This window comes from Athene cunicularia, assembly GCF_003259725.1.
Source record: "Athene cunicularia isolate RWA chromosome 1 unlocalized genomic scaffold, athCun1 chr1_part1, whole genome shotgun sequence".
NCBI classification, from domain to species: domain Eukaryota; kingdom Metazoa; phylum Chordata; class Aves; order Strigiformes; family Strigidae; genus Athene; species Athene cunicularia.
In genome coordinates, this window is record NW_020799091.1 from 6,630,402 (window position 1) to 6,654,915 (window position 24,514).

At 40.8% G+C, this 24,514-nt stretch overlaps 1 protein-coding gene across 24 annotated transcripts in view; it reads left to right on the forward strand.

Moving 5' to 3' along the window:
• The window catches only part of DLG2 (discs large MAGUK scaffold protein 2), a 1,035,190-nt gene extending 1,010,686 nt beyond the window's left edge, over positions 1 to 24,504 (forward strand). For 18 of the 24 annotated variants that reach the window (XM_026841744.1, XM_026841771.1, XM_026841819.1 and 15 more), the window contains 7 exons: positions 2,683 to 2,724; positions 12,204 to 12,254; positions 12,992 to 13,093; positions 14,025 to 14,197; positions 14,889 to 14,998; positions 20,725 to 20,816; positions 21,719 to 24,504. In XM_026841744.1, coding sequence (XP_026697545.1) covers positions 2,683 to 2,724; positions 12,204 to 12,254; positions 12,992 to 13,093; positions 14,025 to 14,197; positions 14,889 to 14,998; positions 20,725 to 20,816; positions 21,719 to 21,825 — 677 coding nt within the window. In that variant the 3' untranslated portion in view covers positions 21,826 to 24,504. The remainder of the gene's footprint in view (positions 1 to 2,682; positions 2,725 to 12,203; positions 12,255 to 12,991; positions 13,094 to 14,024; positions 14,198 to 14,888; positions 14,999 to 20,724; positions 20,817 to 21,718) is intronic. The other 6 variants (XM_026841762.1, XM_026841793.1, XM_026841828.1 and 3 more) reach the window with 1 other exon arrangement.
• The last annotated feature ends 10 nt before the right edge of the window (positions 24,505 to 24,514 follow it).

Genomic DNA, 24,514 nt, shown 5'->3' on the forward strand with positions numbered 1-24,514 from the left:
AGAAAGTTAAACATTTTAACTTGATCACATCCCGACGAAATCGATAGAAAATTATTTTATGCTGCTGCTTTTGCATTTTCAGCTTTTTGCATGGGAGTGTTTGTTACTTTGCTGGATTTTAGATTAGTATTTGTTATTAATGGAAGACATCATTTGCAGGCTAGAGAAGACATGCCTTCCCCAAAGCTAATTTTGGACCCATTTCACCATTAGCAACCTATTCTGTGTCATGCAAGCTTAATCAGTTTCTTTCTCTGATGCAGAAATCCTGTCTCAAGACTTGGCATTGCAGAATGTGTAACGTGTCAGATAATTGTTCTGAAACAATTTTGCTTCCTCGAAAGTTAGACCAGAAAAAATTGTACACAGTGGAATATTTGCAGATAATTTCTCTATAAATAGCTACATTATATTCTGTATCCAGATCTAAATAATTTAAAGAAAATGCCACTTGCATGTGTTTGGCAGCTTCTTCCTCAGTTCTTATTCTTTTTCTTAAGTGCCAAGTAATTGGAGCAAAATGTGTGTGAATGTTAACACTGCATCGCCTACTGTTTTGTATGTGCTTTTTAATTGCAGGAATGCACATCCATGCGCACAATTTTAGAGATTATTCCGTTTCTGACTGATTTGTTGGAGGGGCTTTTTAATGGTTTAACTTTAAGCCATACAGTAGCTCACAATTTAAAGATGAAAGCTTCATCTCTTGCACGAAGAACAGTTCTGCAAGACTAGTTTTGTCAGTGATAGACAGCAAATGTCACTGCCACCTGAATTTTAGCAATTCTGCTACTTTAAGTGTCATAGTAGCTCATTAGCAGCAAATGCAGATCCTTCCCTGCCTAAAGAGAAGTAGAATACTTCTGATCTGATAACGCTCCTGAATATCTGTGTCCTTACAAAGACAAATCTCCATAACATCCAACCATTTGAAAAGAGATAACTGAATGCTGCAAATTGCTAAGGGAAATGTAGCACTGAGATATTATATAGGCTCTAGTTTCTCTATTAATTTTGTACCTAGCTTTCAATTACTGACACACCTCTAGACATTCCAACCCATCCAAATTTCACTAATATTCAACTCAGAAATGCTTTTTAATGACAGTTCTTACTATGAAGGATATTTGTTCTTGTTTAATAAAGTTCTTCAGGGTCCTGCAACAACCCTTGTTAACTTGCTATGAAATGTCTGAAAATCAATATACTGTTTTCTTCAAAATGTAAGTTTAATTCTTCAAAGCTTCTTACTAAACCCAAGGTCAAAGTTTTCCATTACTATTATTATCAGATGTCATCCCCTCTCATTTCTGCTGCTCCAGTAACCCCATCAGTCTATGAACCCTAAGCCATTAGTTTGATACATGGGGAAAATGCAGCATCTTGCAGTGAAGAGGTGGTCTTAGCACTGTGACCTTCATGACATCCATGCATGGTCTACTTTGAGTTCATCCCAGAGGATTCTTGGCTTTTACGATTTCCTTCTTTCACTGGGAATGTTTAGAGGCAGTTGCAGGTGAGTGTTGTGGGTCACCCACAGCCTAATCTGCCAACTGGTTTAATGACAAATTTTCGACCAATTTTGGCTCCTGGTGTTTGTCAGGAGGTGAATTATTTGTACCCATTGTCCCTTTAACCACTGTGTCTCAGACTTACTAACCCAGGGTGGCTCCCCAGTATATAGCAATTATACCATTGGCTTCTAAATGTCCTGGACCAGCTGAAAAGTTTAAACAGTCAGATGATCTTTTAGGTGCAAAGTAATCAGCATTTCTACCAGAGATACTATTAAAACCACCGTTTAATGTGGTTCTGCAGACCTCCTGGGGAACATATAGCATGGTCTGACTGACCATAAACAGTCTGCTGATTACGGTTTGGGAACAGCAACTTCACATGACACAGATTGCACCTTCCTTTAAATAATATGATAATTCAAACAGGACACCAGACTTGCCAAACTACAAGTCTGACCCATCACGATAGTTCTTATATCCCTGTTCTTCTGTCCAGACTGGTCTGGTAAAGGTTTTCATACTCTAGCTCAAATACTGAGAGTAGACAATGTCTGAAAAAGGATTTCATCCTTTTTTCTTAGTTTTGTCATTGGCTTTGTCTTCTTTTTTGGACAGGGTAAGATAGATTCAGTTACAATATTTGATATCAAAACCATTTTCATGTTAATTTGTTAACCCTTTGGGGTAGTGCACAGTGATTAAAGATGGACACAAGCTAGTTCAGCAGGAATAGTTCAAATCCATTAAGGATACGTGTTACTGATAGCACAGAGTAATATCAGCAAACACTCAGGTTTCATGAAATTACCTAAGACATCCAGTGAGATGCAAGTGGACCATAATATACTTTGAAATTAAGTTATCATCTGAGATGTCATTAACTGTCTCATCCAAAAAAGACATGGCTTTTCCATGACGCATATCACTAGCTAATACGTAGAGTCTCTCACCAGCTAATACGTAAAGTCTCTTTCTGAAATGCCACAAGAGAGAAAGCTTTCATTTTTGCTGTGTAAATTATCTGTGAGTTTTCAGGTGATGTCACTGCATAGTTTTTATTTCCTCTCTGCACAACTACCTTTGCATGACTGTGGCAGTTATTTTAAGTTTCTGCAGCTCTGTGGTGCTTGGTTATGTTCTTTAATTTGCTGTACTGTTCTTGCAGAACATGTTTCTTCTAATGCCAGCGATAGTGAAAGTAGCTACAGTAAGTTACTGCTTTCATTAGAGTCCTTTTACTTTGCATTGCTTGTTCTGTTTGTTTCTTTTATTTTGTTTCTCTCCTTGCTATTCTTATGTTAATGTTAAAAAGACGGTTGGAGCAAATGGCTTGGAATTCAAATTTACGACCACATCTTCAGTACAAAGCTATAAAAGAAAACTGCCAACCTTTATGAAAGAAGGGAGGAAGGTTGTTATTTGGGATGTATTCTGGGACATAAAACCAAACCTGGCTTTGGGTAGCCTGAGAAAGTTAGGATTATTTGGTTTAGTGACAACAAGTTTTTTTCAGCAGGGAGAGGGCAGTTCCTTGATCTTATAAAATTCCTCCGTAGCTTTAGTCAAATCTGAAAAAGGCATCCTCTTTACAATGTCACAATTTTTACTTGCATTTCTGCATGCCTGAATGGAGGGCTAAGAAAAAAATCCCAGAAATGTTGGTGAGCCCTTAATTTTGGCAGTACAGATCTCTTAATGCATATTAAGTCTTGTAAAAAAGGTAAGATAGATCTTTACCCCTTAGGCACTGCCACTGAATGTCACTGATTCCCTCTAAGTGGAGGTCCCAACCCTGCAACCTGATTTGGTTAGAATGTCAGACCCCATGTGGTCAAATAGCCAAGAGGTAGATTGTATGTTGTGGGTAATTATTAGTAATGCCCCAAAACTTAACCTGTATAACTATTTTTCTAAAAGTGTTGAAAAGCAAAAATAAGGCATTAAATAAATGACTGGAAATGTAAGACAATTAGTATGATAGATTGCTGACTAAATCACCAAGTTGTTTAATTTTTTCAAGCCATTTGCTTAGCAAATCAAGTTTTCCACCAGTCACTCAGCACTTGTGCTAAGCACCCGCATACATTCAGGTAATCATTGGTATCATACCTCATATTTACTAGTCTTGATTTAGTCCATAGCAGTTGAACTCTGTTAATAAACACTGGTTTGTTTCAGTAAAACACCTAATCTTATGCAATTCAGAAATGGTAAATTAGTTTGTATTCTCTTGTATTGCAAAGGTTTCCTTGGAAAGCAATTGCCAGAGTCACAAGAAAACAGTAGGTGCTCTTGAACTGCCAAGATCCAATTCTGAACCGCTTTGTTTTCAGTGTGTCCTCTATTGAGAAGGAAAGGAGGATTTTACATTTGAAATATCAGATGATCTTTCCCCAGACTGACTTTACAATCAGGAATGAGTCAATAGGTTAAATTTTCAAAAGTTTGCATGAGTCACATCTCCTCTGGGTGTGTTTGTTTCAGGATGCGCTCAGGGTAAAAGCCCGGAGGAGAATCTAGACTGGCGGCTGAGCACATCCCATACCTGATGAACTGTCCCAAACAGGAGACTTAACAGGGGTTCCCAGTTGCAGCCAGATATTTGGGACAGGTCCATAAAAGCTAGTTCCCAAATTTCATATAAGACAGGCCAGATAGCTAGTTCCTCATTGGCTGTGCAATAGCTTTAAAACAAAGCGTGTGTTTCGAGCTGCAAGAAGGGGGATAGAAATGATGTTGGGAAGTTACCTGGGACATAGATACTTGGACAGAAAGGTAGTGTAGGGGTAACAACTGCCCGTGGCAGGCACTCTCCTTCTAGAGTGGTTTTCATCTAGTCAAGCTCCTGTGTCACCCCAGCAGCGTCCAGCCAACATCCTGCTGGCTGGAGCTCCCCACACAGTACTGGTATGTCCAGCAACTGCTGCCTGGCTTCCTTCTCTGCCTGCAGGAGAGCTGTGCCATTTAGCAGCAGAGGAAGCCAATCTTAGGTTATGCCAAATGAAAGTGGCTTTAAAATCCAGGACCTGGTGCCCAAAGGGCCTAATTTGCTAAGGATTCATTGGTGTGTGCTGACATGACATCTGAAGGCATGACCTTGGGCAACTAACAACTTTGGTTACCAGCTGGAAATTACTGTTTCAGATGGCCGCGATGGCATATCAACTCTAACCTGACTGTGTGTTCAATTACAAGGCCATGGAATATCAGCATATCTCCTGTGGGGACTTAAAGCCCTCCTGAGTTCAGCTGGTTACTCTCTGGATCTCCAGCCTACCCTATACCAACGGTACCTCCCATCACACAGCTCATTGCAGCAAACGGCCCCGACAAAAATTATGACTCAGGAACAGAGAAGAATCAGACAGAGGAGAGCAAGAGGCATATGGTCAGAGAGAGCAATCAAAAAATTATGAGGGCATGGAGATAAGAGAGATGAGGCCTGTCATGAAGAATTTGTGAAATTGTCTTATTTCGCCACACAGTAGAAGCCTGTCAAGATCCCTCATGTGAGAAGAGTAATTATCAGACCATCAGACCTAGTCTGTGAACATTTCCTAAAGACGTATTTCTCACTGCCTTCTAATTTATTCCTAATGAAAGGAAAAAAATAATGGGTGCTCGGCGTAAAGCTCATTCCCGGTAGAATACGACAACATGCAGTTATTATTTCTTCTCTTCTTGTATGCGTCTGGGTAGCTGGGAATGGTGGCCCAACATCACTCACAGCCACAGAACCAAGTTTGTTTTCACTCCATTTGGAGCCAGCCATTTTGCAAAGCTTTTCTTCAGTGAGATATAGTGCCACTTTGAGGAGAATTTGTGTATTCAAGGTGAGGCACTGTAAGTTATTTTACCAGGACACCATGTGTGTTGACTTGCAAACTCACCTAGCCCTCAGTCTGTGCACCGGTGAAATGGGGCAAGAGTGAAGCTGAAAAATTCATGGGGAGCAAATAGAAAACTGCTGGCGAGCTCAAGGGTTTTGCATGGGATTGTGACCCTGTCCTAGTGCCCTTTATTTCTTTTTTCCCCAACAAATAAGCAGGAAGAAAGGGGTTGCCTGCCCCACTGCTTTCTGAATTGTGGGAGATTGGGGAAGAGTGACTGGAAAGCTGCCTGGCAGAAAAAGACCTGGGAGTGTTTGTCGACAGCCAGCTGAATATGAGCCAGCAGTGTGCCCAGGTGGCCAAGAAGGCCAACAGCATCCTGGCTTGTGTCAGCACTAGCATGGCCAGCAGGGACAGGGAAGCGATTGTCCCACTGTACTTGGCCTTGGTGAGGCCACAGCTCAAATACCATGTTCAGTTTTGGGCCCCTCACTACAAGAAAGACATTGAGGTGCCAGAGCATGTCCAGAGAAGGGCAACAGAGCTGGTGCAGGGTCTAGAGCCCAAGTCTTATGGGGAGCCACTGAGGGAACTGGGGTTGTTTCGTCTGGAGAAAAGAAAGCTCAGGGGAGACCTTATTGCTCTCTACAACTACCTGGAAAGAGGCTGTAGTGAGGTGGGTGTCGGTCTCTTCTCCCAAGTAACAAGTGATAGGATAAGAGGAAACGGCCTCAAATTGCACCAGGGGAGGAATAGACTGGATATTAGGTAACATTTCTTCACCAAAAAGGTTGTCAATCACTGGAACAGGCTGCCCAGGGAAGTGGTTGAGTCACCATCCCTGGAGGTCTTTAAAAGACGTGTAGATGTGGGGCTTAGGGACATGATTTAGCAGGACTTGGCAGTGTTCTGTTTATGGTTGGACTCGATGATCTTAAAGGTTTTTTCCAATCTGAATTGATTGTATGCTTCTATGATTCTATGAAATCAGCAGTTCACACCTTGACCAGCCAAGGAAAATCGTATGGGTAACAAATGACTGGCAAGTGCCATGTGTTCACCTGATGATCTTCATATTTGTCCCTATAAAAATAGATCAGGTAGAGTCCAGGGTGAGGTGTTCTGCATTTTTTCTAGCGGGTCTCTGGCAATTGTTTTAACATGTTTCTCTAACTTTTGCTTCTCATGATGAGCATTTAGTGAAAAGTAGCTAGTGTCAAAACCTGTACTACTTGATCATTCCTAGAACCATTCCAAACCTGGGGTACAACTACGCAGACTGATGTTAAAGGCTTCTGAGAGCTGTCCAGGCTGTGTCCTGGACAGTGGTTAATAGAGTGGTTACAAACTGACTTGTTTTTTTCTAGGAGATATTCTGATGGATTCATATTTATTTAGAAAAGTATATTGCTTACAAATTGAGTATTTGGCTGAAGTATTGCTCATGTCTTGGGCTTGGGGGTTAAAAAATCAACTTCTCAACAGAAGTCAGACACTTTTTATTTTAAAATAATAATATAATTGAAAGCCCTCCTATGTGGTCTCAAGAGAAAATTCTTTGACCACTTCTTAGCAACAAGGCTGTTGCAGGTAGTAAACCTGATTTCTTCTCCCAGTGCTCTCAACACTGGGTTTGTTGATGAGCAATGAGCAAAAGAGCTGGAGCCAACAGTGGGATTTTCTTTATCCCAACAGATAACCCCCAGTCCGTTAACTTCAGGGGGAACCACAAACACATTTGACAGTGGAATTTGGCCCTTTATAAAAAATTCTAAAAGTATTTTTGAGCCAGGAACAAATGCTGGCCTGATCTAAAAGGGGCTGAGCTGCCACACAGCTGCTGCTGCATCACAGTGGCCATGCTAATATAAGGCTATAACTGCTAGTTGATTTGCACCTGTTCTCAGCAGTAAAATCAAGTTTGCAGAGTGCTATATGAAGTCCTGGTCTAGCAGAAAGTTGTTCTTTTTGTGATAAGGATACATACCGCCAAGTTATCCCTGAAACCCTGATTGAAAGTTTATTTTGAGCTCTATAACTGAAAACGTTCTGATTTCTTTTTCAAACCAAGCTTGTAACAACATATTTTTTCCCGTGGACTCATCAATTTTTATTTTGCAAGACACGATTTTCATAATGGCCATGAATTTCAAGTCTCTCTACTGCATATGTGTTGTAATGCTCTTACACGTACTTCAGTAAAGGTTTTTACAGCTGTCATCAAAATTACACACACATTACCACATCTATTTTGCCTAATTGCATAACTGGTCGTGATTGCACCAATTACCTAGAGAGGCAATACATGACTAAAAGTTAAAAATAAGGAAAATTGTTAGCAACAAAAATTTTTACCCTCTGTCAGCAAGTCACTCTTGTCATGAGATCTGAAGACTCAGAAAAAGGTTAGAGGAGTTCTAATTATTATATTAGGCCACTGATTAATTAGGACACTTATGTTGGCTCTTACTCTCCCCAAGGATTACTGTATTATTCAGGCACACTCAAACTGGCACAGGTATTGAAGTCTCATTTTATGCCCTCACAAGGTATATTGATTTTAAACATACAGTGCCGATAGACCACTTTTTGTTCAGACTACCGAGGATCTTTTTCTGTATTGGATTTCTAGGCTTTCATGGCTATCAACATATTTAAAAAAAACATGTGTTTACTTACATAAATAGAGGTCCAGGAAAGGGATTTGGAGCCAAGTAAAGGGTAGGATATTGACTGTCCAGTGCAGCCTGTGCAGATGAAATAAAACAAGAAATGGATTTCTCCAAGATCTTGCAAGTACAACTCAGGTAATCCATACATTAGCCAAAAACCTAAATGGGTAGTGACAGAAGAATAAGCCTCTTTGATTTTAGATCCAGCTGAGCAACAATATTCAAGCAAGATCTCAAAAATAAAATTTTCTTGGCTCATCTACATGTATTTCACATGTGTATTGACGGTAACCACCACCGTTAGTCCAGAAATTTTAATGAACTCAAGGATTCTCTTTGATTTGTCTAAAATTATAAATAATTTTTAGCTTGCTTTGTAAGTATTACTTTTCGATTATTCACTGCCTTAGATCTCTTTACAGATATTTTTCTTTCACAGCCATTAATAGGATGCCAAAATCCATGGATTCCCAATGCCTAGGGTGTTCGATGAGGGTGGGTGTTTGGCTGCATGGCAGCTGCACTACAGCAGCTCTCCTGCCTCGTCACTCACATGATGGGTGCAGTTACACCAGCACTATGGAAGTTGTGGGTGCTCTGGCAAGACCACAGGAAATGGGGCCTTTTTTTATGGGTTACATTAAAACTGCCTGATATCTGCCAGGTCTACGCTGAGACTGGTTTTGAGTCTTTCACAGACTCTCTAGTCAGAAAGAGAAAACAGAGGCCAAATCCATTTGAGGGCTCCCGCCCTGAAACACTATAAAATCCTTTAAAAAGATTAAATTAGTAGTCCTTTTGAAACTCATCTGACCACACACAGGATCTCTCTGCCAAGTTTATAGAGGCTACAAGTCCTAACAAACTCCAGGTTATTCTTACCTTCCCAAGGATGAGAAATCACTAACTGGCAAAGCAAGAAGTAGAGTCATAGTGATCCTAGGAAAGTGAAAGCCCTCCAATAATTTTACTCATATTTAGGTTCCTTTCTCTTTCTCCTCTTTCCTTATTTTCTTTCTTCTCTTTTTGACTTGATGAAATTTTACGGAAGAACAAGGGATCGTGCCAAAATCCTACAGAAAGGGCTTTTCCTTTTTTCTCTTTTTGTTTTGTCTGTTAAATTTCACAATGATTTTTCCAGATCAATATAGCTAACCTGTGCTAATTAAGCCATTAATGTGGGTGGTAAATGAGGCTTAGTCAAATAATAAATAAAAGCCCGTGTCCTGGTGAATTTCACACTGTGTCTCACATCTCAAAGCCATCTCAAGGTTATAGCAAAGTAACTATTGATTGACTCTAGAGCTCTGCATTATGCTTAATACTTTATGGACTGCTTCAAAACCATGCAGTACTGACTGAGTAAAGATCATTAAAGAATACCATCTGGTAGAATTAATGTGCATATTAGCCTCTGAGGACTTAAAGAATTTTGTCTGGACAGTGCTTGGAAGGATTTTATTCACATAAAAACTTGAGCTTCCTGAGCCCTTTTTCCAGAAAAGTAAAGTAGTGGAAATGGTGCAGCTTCCCCCCATACTTGCACTCCATGTTGAGTCTGAAATTCAGTGCTGAAGAGCCTTCACTCAGGAAGATCTCTATCTTTATGTCCCCATGTATCACAGTCAGCCTCAAAGTTTCTCCTTACTTGCTGTAACCCTTGCCAACGGCTTAAGCTTCACAACAATTTGAGTGGGCTGGAGTTTTTTCTTTGCCTTCAGTCTGGCCACAGTTTCACAAGACTTCTGTGAAATGGCAAGCTCATTTGTCTCCATTGCCCATTCCCTACTGATAGCATGGATGCAGCAACAGCTTTAGCATGTGGATACGTCTCTCAGAGAACGGGCAAAACGGAAGGTAAAATCTGTGCTGGCTTATTTGTGCTGGTTATAATTCTGTGCCAAAGCAAAATATTAGCCCACAGAGAAATTTTTAAACAATAGAGTTACTGGATATTTTCCTTCAGTTGCTCTTGTCACTGTCAATCCCATGGGATTCTGTTTAAATGCAGATGACTGCATCTGACCTTGCTGTTTAAATGCTGTTATGGGACAATGGAGACAAACATACCCTTCTGACTTTTTCTCTCATCCCAAAGTAGACGTCTAAAATAGGTCAAATGACTCATGTCTTAGAATAAGCACTTGCCTATTTGTGGGCACCCACTGACTCCAAAGGGTACCTGGGGACTAGCTCAGACATAAGCTCTCATGATGCAGATTTCTGATATTAACTGAAATAAATCCCCTTCTGCAGATCTGTATGCCATTGAAACAAGTATTTTCAAGTTTAAGATTGTAGTCATACAAACAGGCTCCTCTCCACATGTTTAGCACCTGATGACTTCATGGCCCACCCCCAGACCAACTTTCTCGAGCTGTTGAAAAGCATTGCCTTGGCTGTTGGGGACCGGAGCACAGGCAGCTCAGGAGCATGATCATCCAGCTGGGAGAGTCAATTGTTTCATCTCCAGGGGAATGGGTCATCCCAAACCCAAAATTCCCAGAGAAACTTAAGAGAAAATAATACATCTCATCCACAAAACCTAGTTTATCAATAGTCCTAGGTTTTTAACTTTGGAAAAGCCAAAATTAAGCAATTGATTACATTATCAAATATTTGCAAATAGAGAAGAAAATGCATTATTACACACACTTCATATGTTATGTTGCCTTATCCTCAAAAGCTGTCCAATTTCCTCCTTTCATTAAAAATGATGTTTTCTCCTTTGCTGCTTCAGCGCCATTGCTAGGTTGGAGTTGGCCAGGTCTGTTCTCCCTCTCTCCTAACACATCAGTTCATTTTTTAATTTGCTTTTTCTGTCATTGTCCTTAATTACAACATTATTTTTACTTGAAAAGCTTTCTTACACATTTCTCACAGTTGTCTAGATAATATATTACAAAAAAATATCTATCAACATATTAGATTCGTGAAGTGGGAGTCAGTTTAATCCTAAACCACCTACTTGGGAGCTAGGCATTGCATCCAAACCAAATCTTGTCAATATAGTTAATGGATCCTCAAGAGTGACTCCGATAACAGTCAGACTACTTCAGGGTGAGGTGTAGCCCCCTTTAAATCCTACCTATATCATCCATCAGGTGTCAGGCAGCACTCTTTGCCTCTATGTGCCCACTTTGATTTAGCAGGAACCCACCAGAATAATGTAACACAGACTCGTGTGCATGCAAGCTAATGAAATGAAGGCAATCCTGTCTATTTTATATAGCCCTGGTATGCCTTACAATGCTCTTTCTTCTGTAGTATCTAAATTAGTTGCAAAATCCCATCTGTGGATCTTCTCAGAGAAAAGCCCTGAAATGGGTTAAAAATAAAATCATAATTTTAAACTTTGCTAAGCCTAACTCATATTTAGAACCCGCCAGAGCCCTTTTGTGGTACCAATTCTGTGACAGGGGCCTAATAAAAAAAATGTCCAGGAATTATTCATGCAGTAGGTTGAAGAATCCTCCCCCCCTTTCCTCTTGCACTCTGGTAGAGCAGAGGACAGTGGTGCACTGGGGCTGTGCACCTGCACCCAAGTCATGGCCCATATAGTGCCACTTGTTTCTCATGCCAAATTTCTCTACTTTTAATTGTCACCAAGAGGAAACAGCACTGTCCTAACAGGAATGAAGGGAGAATATATCTGTAAAATAGGATGCTGTGAGACGTGTTCAGGGAAAGGGGTCAGAAAATAGCTCATAGCTAGATGTCAGGCTGTGAATAAACTAGGCTGTGGAGATTATGCACAGGACAATCAACCAAAATGTATATATTCTGAGGATAAAAATTGTTCATTATAGGTAGCCTGTGGATTTGCCCTGCAGCAGCATGTTAAGGCCTTAACCAATCGGACAAGCAAAAGAATAGCATCTTAAATTTCTGCACTATACTTGTAAACAGCCTTGCTATCAAATCAATCAATGAAGCCTTACTGCCCATCACTGAAAAAGCCCAGTTTCAGCAAAGACAACTGAAACATGTGGTAAGGGAGGGAGGGCAAGCAAAAAAGTGGTCTCCACACTTTAAAGTTATGAGAAACTTTGGAATGGTTCAGGTGAGAGCATTACCGGAGAGAACTGTTGAACCCGATCTGTCTCTATGTGAAGCATTTTATCGAGCTTTAGTACTTGATGTGTTGCTTGTCAGCTTCAATCTCCTCTTTCTTCTCTCACCAGGAGGCCAGGAAGACTGCATCCTTTCTTATGAACCTGTCACCAGACAGGAAAGTAAGTTTCATCTGCATTTCTGTCACTGTTCCGTATATTTTTCATTTCACAATTTGGGGGCAAGCAGAGCAGTAAGCCTTGCTGTGTCAGCCCCAGATTCTCTGTGGCTCCTTTTTCTTGGGCACTTGGTCTCTCGCATACTAAAGAAATGATGTGAGGGTCTCCCTTGCTAGCCCCCATTTCCTAACGTTCTCAGGACTCTCCCCAGTATGCTCTCATGGCCTTTACTAATAAATATGTTAAGCAGTCTACAAAATATTGATGTGTATTTTTTAGATTTACTGCAATATTGTTATATGGGAAGCCTTTATTATTTTCCTTCTCATGTGATATGTGCCTATAACCAGAGTAGATGGGAAGGCAAGTGAAAATGGGAGCACACCCACCTGACTTAATGGGGGATGCACTCATATTACCAAGGAGAAAAATATTCTACAATATCCTTTCCATGTCTCATGAGAGCATCCATCTGCAGGCATTTGGGAGTGACCTTGTTGAGCAATAACAAATATATACACTTTGACTACATGTTCATGCACCATCAGAGAGCTCTTCAAAATGAGTGGTACTCATTCCTTTTTCCTTATCCATGTCAATACATAAATCATTCATCAGTAAAATGTACACCTAAGTTTTCACTTCATACATAAAGGCAACAACTCTGGTTAGTGCATCTTTGGGAAGATTTACCGCTGTTGCCAGTAAGATCATCAAAATGTGCCTTTCTTTTTGTTCAGTTAATTACACCAGGCCGGTTATTATCCTGGGTCCTATGAAGGATCGGATCAACGATGATTTGATATCTGAATTTCCTGATAAGTTTGGGTCATGTGTACCACGTAAGTATGATCTTACTCCTTGTTCTGCAGATGAGTAAGCTGTATCCCTTGGTGCCACACATTAAGTGAATTGCTGTGAATACAGCATCCATGAACTATATGTAACTAAGTTTCTCAAAAGCCATTTTTCCATTGGACAAAAAAGGGGAAAAGAACAGACAAAAAAAGATTGTGAAGGTCTGGAAATAATTTCTTGAAAGAATTTTCTCAAAAGCTGTAGCATTTTTTTAAAGAAGGAGCCTTCTAGTGACTAAATTTTATCGTCAATTAATCTGTGGTTTCTTAAATAAAAGTTTGAAATACTAGTAAAATGTTTCAATTCAATTGCACAGCATCCATCAATAGAAATAAAGAGTAATATGTAATTTGCGTGAGATCTAGCCTGTCTAATCTGAAAGCAATATTGGACCCTGAATTAAGCAGAGCGTTTATATCTTGGATCATTAGAGCTTGCTGAGTGTTTATTTCAGACCCTGATTGCAGTCTTACTTCATTTTAAACTGTTGTCTCTTCAAATACACCAGCTTAAAACTGCTAGAGATGAGATCAGAATCATGCTTATAATTAAGGCTAAATAAAATTTATGAGGTTGTGATTGATTTTATCACTGTAATAGGATTAGATTTACAGTTCGGGATGCATTTTGTATTTGGGGCTTGGAAAAAGTGGAATTCTGGTAAATCCTAACCTTCTGTTAGCTTGTAAGTATTAATTGGAGGTAAACATCAGGAGGTACTACTTTAAAAAGACAGCTTTACTGTCCTAATTCCATTGAACACAATATGTAGTAGCCAGAGATCTGCTCCAAGACGTGGAGCACCTCCACTTAGAGCAGACCCAGCATTGTCCACTGAGCAAACCTTAACTGCAGCATTTTTAACATGAAATGCTTTTACAGACTTCTTGATCTTCTGTCTTCTTTTTCATGCAGATACCACACGGCCAAAGCGTGACTATGAAGTGGATGGGAGAGATTATCATTTCGTCATTTCAAGAGAACAAATGGAAAAAGATATCCAAGAGCACAAATTTATAGAAGCTGGGCAGTACAATGATAATTTATATGGAACTAGTGTCCAGTCTGTGAGATTCGTGGCAGAAAGGGTAGGTTGACACTAGTTTTATTGCCCATGCAACATGATCTGTTTTCACACTGTATCTCAGACATAAGTCTTTTGCCAAAAATATAAAATTTCTGCAAAATGATGGCCTAATATTTATAGGCTTTAAAATGACTCCACAAGTGGAGTCTCTGACTCTGAATGACAATATCCTTGGCACTTTCTGTACCTGGATATAGTGCCATGGATTCGGGGATGTAACACAGTGCCTCAAGTACACCCCGAGCAGCCTTCCTTCTTCCCTCTATAAGACAGGTAAATAAACTTATCTCACTTTCACAGAAGTGAAAGAACAAAGTACAGAGAGATTAAATGAAAAATTGCCTCAGGTGACACAGAGAGTCTTTGACACAAACAAGAACTGAATTAATCACTGAGAATGTAGACGTCCTAATATTTTTACGAGCTGATTTTTCTCATCTCTGAAGAAAATCCCCCCCCACAAAGTTTATCCCAGAAAAAATAAAACCCAATTTTGTTCTCATATCTCCACTGAAGATTTTATATTAGCTCCAAAGCGAAGGAAGGAGAGCAGAGGAGCCCTGGAGTTCTCTTTCCCTGGTGTGCCAGTACTGGCCCCGCTACAGGGCACTGTGTTGCAGAATTGCTTCTTGTCTTTTGGCTGATCTGTAGCAAACTGCAAAACTAAACACATCTTCATCTGTTTCCAACAGGGCAAGCACTGTATACTCGATGTGTCAGGAAATGCTATCAAACGACTACAAGTTGCACAACTCTATCCCATCGCTATCTTCATTAAGCCTAAATCATGGGAGCCTCTGATGTAAGTATAAAAACTCCTTCAAGCATTTTTTTTCAGCATACAGTTTCAAGTGACACAACACAGAGTCTACATTTTGCCTGTTCTCTAAAATCAGTAATAACAAGAGGAAGTGGGAACAGTGGAGACTTGCTCTCCATGCCTGCCATCCACTGTACCCCAGCACCGCAAGGAACAAAGCCAAAGCTGCCTTTGAACCTTTCACACTGGGACATGGGGGCTTATGTGCTGGACTGTGAAGGACTCCCTGCCAGTGCTTGGTGTACTCATTCCAACCTGTGCAGCAAGTTCAGCAAGAACTCATGCAGTATGGCTTGTCCCATCCAGCCTTGGGTGCTCCTGGGGTATAGCCTCTGGTCACAGAGGGTGAACCAGGGGGTAAACCTGTGTCACATTTGCAGTGTGTGCCTCTTCATCAGCCCCTCATTTACTTGAAGGTCTGTAAGGGGATAGGCAAGGACCGATGGGACTGGAGAAGGGCAAACGTAACACCTAAAGAGGGAAAGAGAATTCATGCTGTCACCAGGCTACTAATTTCAAAACTCAGAAAAACTCTGGGATCCAGGGAACAGTTAAGCAACTCGAGTATAATAGCTGAGAAGATTAAAAGGTTATAAGAGGCATCAAGAGCAAATCAAATCAATCTATTTTTTTCTTTCATGAGACGGATATCCATAATTGTATTGCATCTTGATTTTTATTCTGGCTCCATGGGACATTCTCAGTAGCAGGTTAGGGAAATGTGATGTTAATAATTAAGGAAATATAGTCCTAAGTGAATCTAGAGAGCATGTGCAAAACATACTCAGTCATTGAAAATGGCCCTATTAACCTGGGCAGTAACAGAAATCCTACAAGTGTATTTCCTGAGCTGTGTCACTATTTGGGACCACTTGTTCATTACTTGAATGATGAATTAGGCAGTACTTTTGTAAAGCCTGTGAATATCTCGAGGCCGAGCGAGGTAGCAAGTACTTTGGAGGATAAGATTAAATCTCAATGTAAAATCCGTAAGATGAAATTCAGCACAGACAAAGGAGAGAAAATGAAACGCACAACTACAAGCAGGGAATAATTAAGCTATAGCGCTGCAGAAAAGCATCTGGCAGTTGGGATGGATCACACAGGAATATGAATGGACGGATAATGCAGTTGCAAAAAAAGGAAACTGCCACTCCAGGCTGTATTCACATCAGTGCTGTGTAAGGACAGAATAGACATTTTGTTTTACAGGGTATGGATGAGGCCTCAGCTGGAGTGCTGGCCTGGTTCTGGGTACCACCTTGGAAGTGGAGGAGGAATGAGGGCTACCTAGTGTCAAGGAGAGAACGCTGAGGAGGAAATATGGAAGTGATCTTTAACCAGTATAAGCTCAGGACAAAATTACATTGTGATCAATTGTTTTCCATGTACATCTATGGTAATGCAAGAACTTACCAGCTTAGTTTGCTGTGATAGGGATGAAATTTTGAATTCTGTGCCTTCCCCTCACCAAAGGCTCTGCAAACAGCAGGTGATGCCATAGGTATCTGTTACACAGCTAAAATGGAGGCATCCTCCCTCCTGTGACAGACACGTATGTGGTTATGGCAATGGTGTGCCCACAGACATCAGGTCACAGAGCTGGAGACTGCTAACGTGCCCCATCCCAGGACCAAATGCGCATCCTTCCTGGCCCTGCATTTTGGTGATAAGTTTGTTGCATGTCCAACCACATTACAGGGAGTGATACACCGTATGTGGTACTTGCACAGCCCCACCCTGACCAAAGCCATCTTGGGTTGGATAGTTTCTTAACATTTCTTCCAGCCTTACAGTTCAGTTATATTCTGATTATCTAGCTGTATAGAACGGGAAGGGTGGTCTGATAACCCGGGTGTTTATTGTTTTAAGATAGATTTTAACCAGTAGTTTTCCCATCCATAAAATCTTTCTATTATTTGTTTAATGATCACATCACATGAGGAGTGATTTTAAATTTAAAAAAAAATAATAATAAATAAATAAATATAAGTGGCCCTTACTCTGAAAAATACATTAGGCAGAACCAGAAATGCGGCAATAACATAAAGGCTTCATTGTTTTGATGTAAGTACAGCAAACCCTTTAATAGATTGACTGAAAAGTGTTATGAAGATGCAAAATATACTGATAATTATCCTGTTATTAAACCAAAGCAATGCTTATATTCTACTTAGGACAAAACTAGTTACGCAGAGTTAGCAGCATTCTCCTTACTGGTATAAATCAAAAGTAAGCTATTCTTCACCCTCCAAATCTAAACCTGCCTCAGTGTGGACAGTATGGTAGGGACAAACAAAGTGAAATCCAGTATATGACTTTGAATTCCTTGTTCTGCAAACACCCTGTGGAAGACACCCTTAATGAGAAATCCAAACTTTCATGGGACAGCAAAAGTTCTTCTATATCAGTACTAGTTTGGGATTTTTTTCAGTAATACGGATTATATAAATAAATTATGTAAACATGATACAACTCCTGAGAAAAAGATAAAAATGTAATGGATTCAGGCATTATAAATTAGTTTATCCCCTGCAGCCTCCTCTCCACAAGTAATCTTTTTATTTAGTTAATCTATCTAATGTGTATTTATCTTATCAAACAGCACCCAAAATTAGCTTCTAACAGAAATAGGAACTCTTTTAATATAAACAGTATCATTCTTTTTAAAAAATTTCCTTGAGAATAATGACGTCGTTCTGAGCCCCTTGCTTGTAAAAATATTTTATTTAGTAATGAAGCTAAATCTCTCAGAGTCTGGCTAAATAAATACATAATCTGACATAAGTGGTAGTGAGTTGTAGGGTGTGCATAAATGAATGGATGTAACTCCTTTCCAATAGGTACTATTTTAGAGTGGAGAGGTTTAACATGGTAAACCAGTGCTCTTTGGGAACAGAAGAGGACATTTTTATCACGGCTTAACTGTCTTCATTCAGGCTTTTTTATGTATGTAACTACTACAACACAAAAATTATAGGTTTATTTGCTGTAACTATTGCTCCTGTTCATGCAAATGAGTTGAAAGTTAGTGTAATAGCAAAGTAAAACTACAAAAGACAAAAAATTGCTAATTGGAAGATGCAGGGAAACAAAGTGACAAAATCAGAACTTACATTTGAAGGGTCTAATTCTCATTTATGCATGTGTTTTGCACCTACTTGGGAGCTAGGCATTGCATCCAATGCAAACCTTGTTAGTATAGTTAATGGATCCTCAAGGGTGGTGGTAACAGTCAGACTACTTCAGGGTGAAGTGTAGCCCCCTCTAAATCCTACCTGTATTATCCATCAGGTGTCAGGCAGCACTCTTTGCCTCTATGTGCCCACATACGCAGCTTTAAGTCATTTCTAGAAACACTTTTTTGCATCCTGGACACCTTACAGGGTGTTTTTCAGAAGCCAAGTTCATACTGTTGTGCATTTCATAGATCATTTTTTTATGCACCATCATGTGCCTAATTTTCTACATGCATCACCCATGTCATACTGTATAGAGTCTGTTACCACATAATCATATGATTCAGTGCAAGGCATTAAATCAATTTATGTAGAACACAAGATGCTCATTTCTCTTGCTTTGCTAGTTGCCTCAGAAAATTTCCATCGTGTTTTAAGAAAAATTAATCCATGCTGTCAAAACTGATAGAAAAGCAAACTCTGTTTATTACTGCTAATTAATATGGATATCTGCAGGCATATATGTGTGAGGCACTGAATGAATATGAACTTGATTTTATTTGAAAGTTGTCATGGTTTGGGCTCAGAGGGCAACACCAGGCAGCCATTCATTCATCCCTTTCCCCTCAGGACTGGGAAGGGAAAATAAAGAGAAAGCTCAGGAATGGAGATAAGGACAAAGAGGGATGATTCACACATTATAGTCATGGACAAAAGACAGACTTGTTAGGGGAAGAAAAAGAACATAAATTTAATTCAGCTACTGACAACAACAAGACTTAGCAGACAGAGTAGGACAATGAGAAGCATTACCACACCTTAAAAACACTTCCCCCCCACCCCTCCCTTCTTCCTGGGCTCAGCTTTGCTCCTGATTTCTCTACCTCCTTCTCCGCAGTGGCACAGGGGGTAGAGAATGGGGGGTGCTGTCTGTCCTGCCGTTTCTCCCTCCTCAAGGTGGGGGGGACACTTCTCGCATTCTTCCCCTGCTCCAGTGTTGTGTCCCTCTCATGGGAGACAATCCTCCACAAGCCTTCTCTGGCGTGAGTCCTTCTCACGTGCTGCAACTCTTCCTGAGCTGCTCCTGTGTAGGTTCCCCCACATGCTGCAGCCCTCCCAGTGCCAAACTACAACAGCGGGACCTTCTTCCCACAGTGTCCCAGCCTTCTTCGGGCACAGCCACCTGCTCCGGCGTGGGGTCCTCCACAGGCTGCAGGTCGACATCTGCCCCACCGTGGCCCTCCATGGCCAGTAATGGGGCAGCCCTGCCCCCTCACCATGGGCTGCGGGGGAGTCTCTGCTCCAGCAAACCTCCCCTCTCCTCCTTTCTTCCACTGACCTTGGTGTTCACAGAGGTGTCCTCCTCACAGCCCCTCCTCACAACTCCAACTCACAGATTCTCCTTAAATACGTTCTCACAGAGGCGCAGACACCATCGCTAACTGGCCTGGCCCTGGCCAGAGCTGGGTCTGACTTGGAGCTGGGGGAGCTTCAGGAAGCTTCTCACAGGGGCCACCCACCGCTGTAGCCCCCTCTCCCACTACCAGAACCCCCACCACACAAACCCAGCACAACAGTATACAGTGGTATTAAAATCTAAGCGTGCATAGGCAAGACAACTAATTTCTTCATGTTACTAAATAATGTGTCTGTCAAAACAAATGCTTCACCAAATAACAGAACATTGGCAATAACAGAATGTTACTGACGCTGTCTATGTTTTTACATTTATGTGTACCCTGTATATTTTAGAATCTACAAGACACACTTGACTGGGAATCTCTATAGTTAATCAGAAAGGACTGGAACAGAGAACACAAATAAATAACTCGTCATAACTCTTCCTGCTACAAAGACTCCATTTGATTTCTCATGATTATCTGGAACTCATGCCCACACCTGAACCAAAAAGTCTTCCTGGAAGACATGCCGGTTCCTTCTCGGGCTTCCCTACAAGGATTACAATGACTCTGAGATCCCTCCTGCAGGGGCAGGAGTCTCACTGTGCTGAATCCTGCCATTAATCATGATTTCACTTCCATAGCACCAGCCTCAGTCAAAATGCAACTTCCATTTCAGCAGTTTGGATAATCTTGTCCAGCTGAGACAGTCAGCTGTGGGCCTGGGAGATAGGGAGGTTCCTGCAGGAGCCTCGGCTCTGGGTGCACAGACCTTGAGACCTCCTGGCTCCCAGACTTACCCATGGCTTCCTGATGCCACACGTCCATATCACTTAGCAGTTACCAGATTTGTCCCTCGTATTTTGTTTGGAAATGTAGAATGGTCAACCCAAAATAATTAGTGGAGAAATGGGAAATAGTCAGGGGGAAGGTCTGGATATGTACATTTATACTATATAAGAATTAAATTAAACTTAAAATCCTGAAACTGCCCATGAACTGGTGGAAGAATTTCATTGCTTGATTCTGGTAATGATTTCAGTTCATCTGTGATTCAGTTGAACCTATCTTTTAGAAAACTGTTCTAGTAAGAATCTAAACTTCTTGATGACTTCCTCTGTGTTTCTAGGGAAATGAATAAACGTCTTACAGAGGAACAAGCGAAGAAAACCTATGATCGAGCAATTAAATTAGAACAAGAATTTGGAGAATATTTTACAGGTATGGCTTTATTATAAGCAGTATTTTCCCAAGATATATTTTTTAATTGCAAAACAACGGTATCAGCTCTGTTTCTGGCCTAGGGTGCATATCATTATAATGTGCCCACAGTAAGGAAGATGCCAGTCAGAGAGGGACCTGGAGGGGGTGATTGACAGGTGGCTGAACAGGAGCCAGCAGTGTGCCCAGGGGGCCAAGAAGGCCAATGGCATCCTGGCTTGTGTCAGCACTGGCGTGGCCAGCAGGGACAGGGAAGGGATCTGACCCCTGTACTCGGCACTGGTGAGGCCGCCCCTCGATTCCTGGGTTCAGTTTTGGGCCCCTCACTACAAAAAGGACATTGAATGACTCGAGCGTGTCCAGAGAAGGGCAACGGAGCTGGGGCAGGGTCTGGAGCACAGGTCTGCTGGGGAGCGGCTGAGGGAACTGGGGGAGTTTAGTCTGGAGAAGAGGAGGCTGAGGGGAGACCTCATCGCCCTCTACAGCTCCCTGACAGGAGGGTGCAGAGAGCTGGGGATGAGCCTCTTGAACCAAGTAATAAGTGACAGGACAAGAGGTAATGGCCTCAAGATGCACCAGGGAAGCTTTAGACTGGATATTAGGAAGCATTTCTTTGCAGAAGGGGTTGTTGGGTGTTGGAATGGGCTGCCCAGGGAGGTGGTGGAGTCCCCATCCCTGAGGGGTTGAAGAGTCGACATAGCGCTGAGGGATCTGGTGTAGTTGGGAACTGTCAGTGTGAGGTTAATGGTTGGACTGGATGATCTTCATGGTCTTTTCCAACCTAGATGATTCTATGATTCTATGGTTTCATCAATATATATGAGTACACTGAAAATCTGCTGACACTGGATGCTGTAGAATATATCAATTAAAAGATGTATTGACATGTTTTCTTACTGCAGCTATTGTCCAAGGAGATAGCTTAGAAGATATATATAATCAATGCAAACTTGTAATTGAAGAACAATCTGGGCCTTTCATCTGGATTCCTTCAAAGGAAAAATTATAAATTAGCCACTGCACCTCTGATTACGACGGGAGAATATTTAGAAGAAAACTATAATATACTATTTGGAGGCTTTTCTGTTTTTGTTGCATTTATGTTCTTTGCAGTCAATGTGAATTTTGATGAATGTACAACACAAAGTGTTTGAAGCCATGAAGGACACTGATGGGTCAAAGGGTAGGAACAAAAAGACTTCTACCATATAAAGCAAATCTGTTGTGTGCTCAGAGCACCAGTTGTAGGTATAAACTTTTGACATGGAGACTCTCTGTCAAGGGGAGCTAGCCACCTCCTGTGCCCATGCGGACATTTTGATCGATTTCAATGGCTGAGCTCAGTGTGTTGATTGCTTTAAAGAGAAGTTCCCAGCTCTTGAACCTCATATAGGGCTTGATCCTGCAAGGCGTTCAGCACTTGACCCCAATTCCTACATGAGTAGCCTGTTGACTTGGAGTCACCTGTGACACTTCCCTACACTGTTCAATCCCATAAATTCCAGTAGGACTATTCATGTGCTCAAAGCTAAGCACGGGCTTAAGCGTTTTGCTAGATCAGGGCCACATGCACCTTGCAAAATCAAGCTCAGACTACTTGGTCCACTTCCTACTGAAGTCACTGATAGGACACTCTTTGACTTGACTAGGAGGTGGGTCCTATTCTAAGCTTGTCATTGCACATTTGTAGTTGGTACACCTCGACTTTGGTAACTATGCACATCTTTTGATTTCTGAAACCAAGACAAGCATTTCTTTTTTCCCCTTTGGAAACACTATTGCATCAGGAACTAATAACAATATAGTTTATTTCAATGGAGTTTGGGGGTGGGAGAGGATGGAAGCCTTTCACATCACACACGTGCACACACATTCCCATGCAGATACACACATGTATGAGGATTCACAGCACCTATGTTGACAAGGAGGGATACAACTGGGAAAAGCTTTAAAATTTTTGATTGTCTATTTTATCATTTATATTGATAGAAGGCACTTAAAGATGGAATAATTTATAAAAATAAAAATATATTGATGTATAGAAACTAATTTCTATAGGTAAAAATGTTTTTGTGAGATATTTTGTAAAGATTAATTAATTGAAAGATTAAATATTTACACCCTTGTGTGACTGTAAAATGTAAAGAGGATCATCAAGTTGCATTATCCTTTTCCATAACAGATTCTCTATTATTAATGACAAGTAAGATAATTCCTTAAATTGTAGTTGTCTGCTTGTTTTTCCTCTCAATTTAATCCTCTCCCTTGCCTCTATTTAATTATGATGAACTCCTGTGGAAAGATCTCTTGAACTGACTGCCCTGTAGGACCTTTTTTGAACACAAAAGGATAATGCATCTTTAAATTGAAATGAACGATTTTTCAGAAGCAAAATGTCAGTGCTTGAATGCAGTTAATAATTTCTCTCTTGGAGGGAGTCACACTTCAACCCCAAAATGTTTTATGATTTTTTTCCTGTTTCTTTAAAGGAAATACCAAAAGCATTTGATCTTTCCTCTCTTTGTAGGCAGGCAGGTCACCAACTAACTTGTATCTTCATTCATTTCACAGTCAACAAGGGTCTTAAAAGCAAAAACTGAGGCAATGGACATTTGTGAGGGATTTGGGGAAGGTCTGTGGAATTGCAGTTCGGGGTGCATGGAAGGGGAGAAAGAGGTATTTTCTTCTTATTTCACATTGCCCTTCCTTTGTATACTGATGCCATTCTTCACTCTGACACACAAAGGGACAACTGCAAGAGATATTATGAGAGTAAACTGAATTGCCTTTGCTGCTGCTGGACCAAGATTTCTATAAAACCCACACTCCTGCCCGCTGCGCCGCAGGAGTCCAAAGCTTATTAGCTGGTGGCTACAGCAACCCTAATGTTTAAGGATGTTTTAAGGGCAAATGCTAAATAGACTCCTCAGTTACTTGTCTATTTGAAGCTTTTTCTACACCCTGTCAAGCTGACAGGTATATCCAGCCAACCTCCGCGGACAGCGTGACTAGCTGGATTTTTGCAATATAGCCACCAGCAGTGACAGGGTTAAACATATGGGCATTTTAGCGGCCCTGAGGTGGCCTCTCACTTATTGCCCTGCTATGGTAACTTTGAGAAGTTCACACTTCTTTTACTACTATTTTTCTTGCCTGGCCAGCGCAGATTTATAAACAAGGGTTTCAGTTAAACAAAACAGCTTTGTAACCAGAAGGGCTAGAAACATTTTTTTTTTTTTACAAAATATAAATGAATGAAAGTTTTGATTTTGGATAATTCTGCAGAAATCCACAGAGTGACCCCAGATCTTTGGAAGCCATGAATGTTTCCATGCTGGCAAAGTACTACTATTGCCCCAGGTTGGGAAGTAGCCCACCAGACCTGAAAAAACAAGTATCCTAAAGCAGGAACTTCATTCTAATTTTCAGCTCTATTTTTAAGCAATTAAACACATCTGCTTCTTTGTTTCTTAGTTCAGCATGCAGCCTTTTACAGTACTATCCTACTAGTAACTGTTTTGCTTTGTCATGTGCTGTGCTTTACGGTGAACAGTAACACTATGGCTGAGTACAATCAATTTTTCCATCAGTCCTTGGTTACTGTAGTAACATTATTTATTTTTCCCTGTCTGTTGTTTGTGCTTCCAGTTTAGAGTTGCCATTGCACTTCTTTTTTTTTTTTTTTTTTTTTTAAAAAA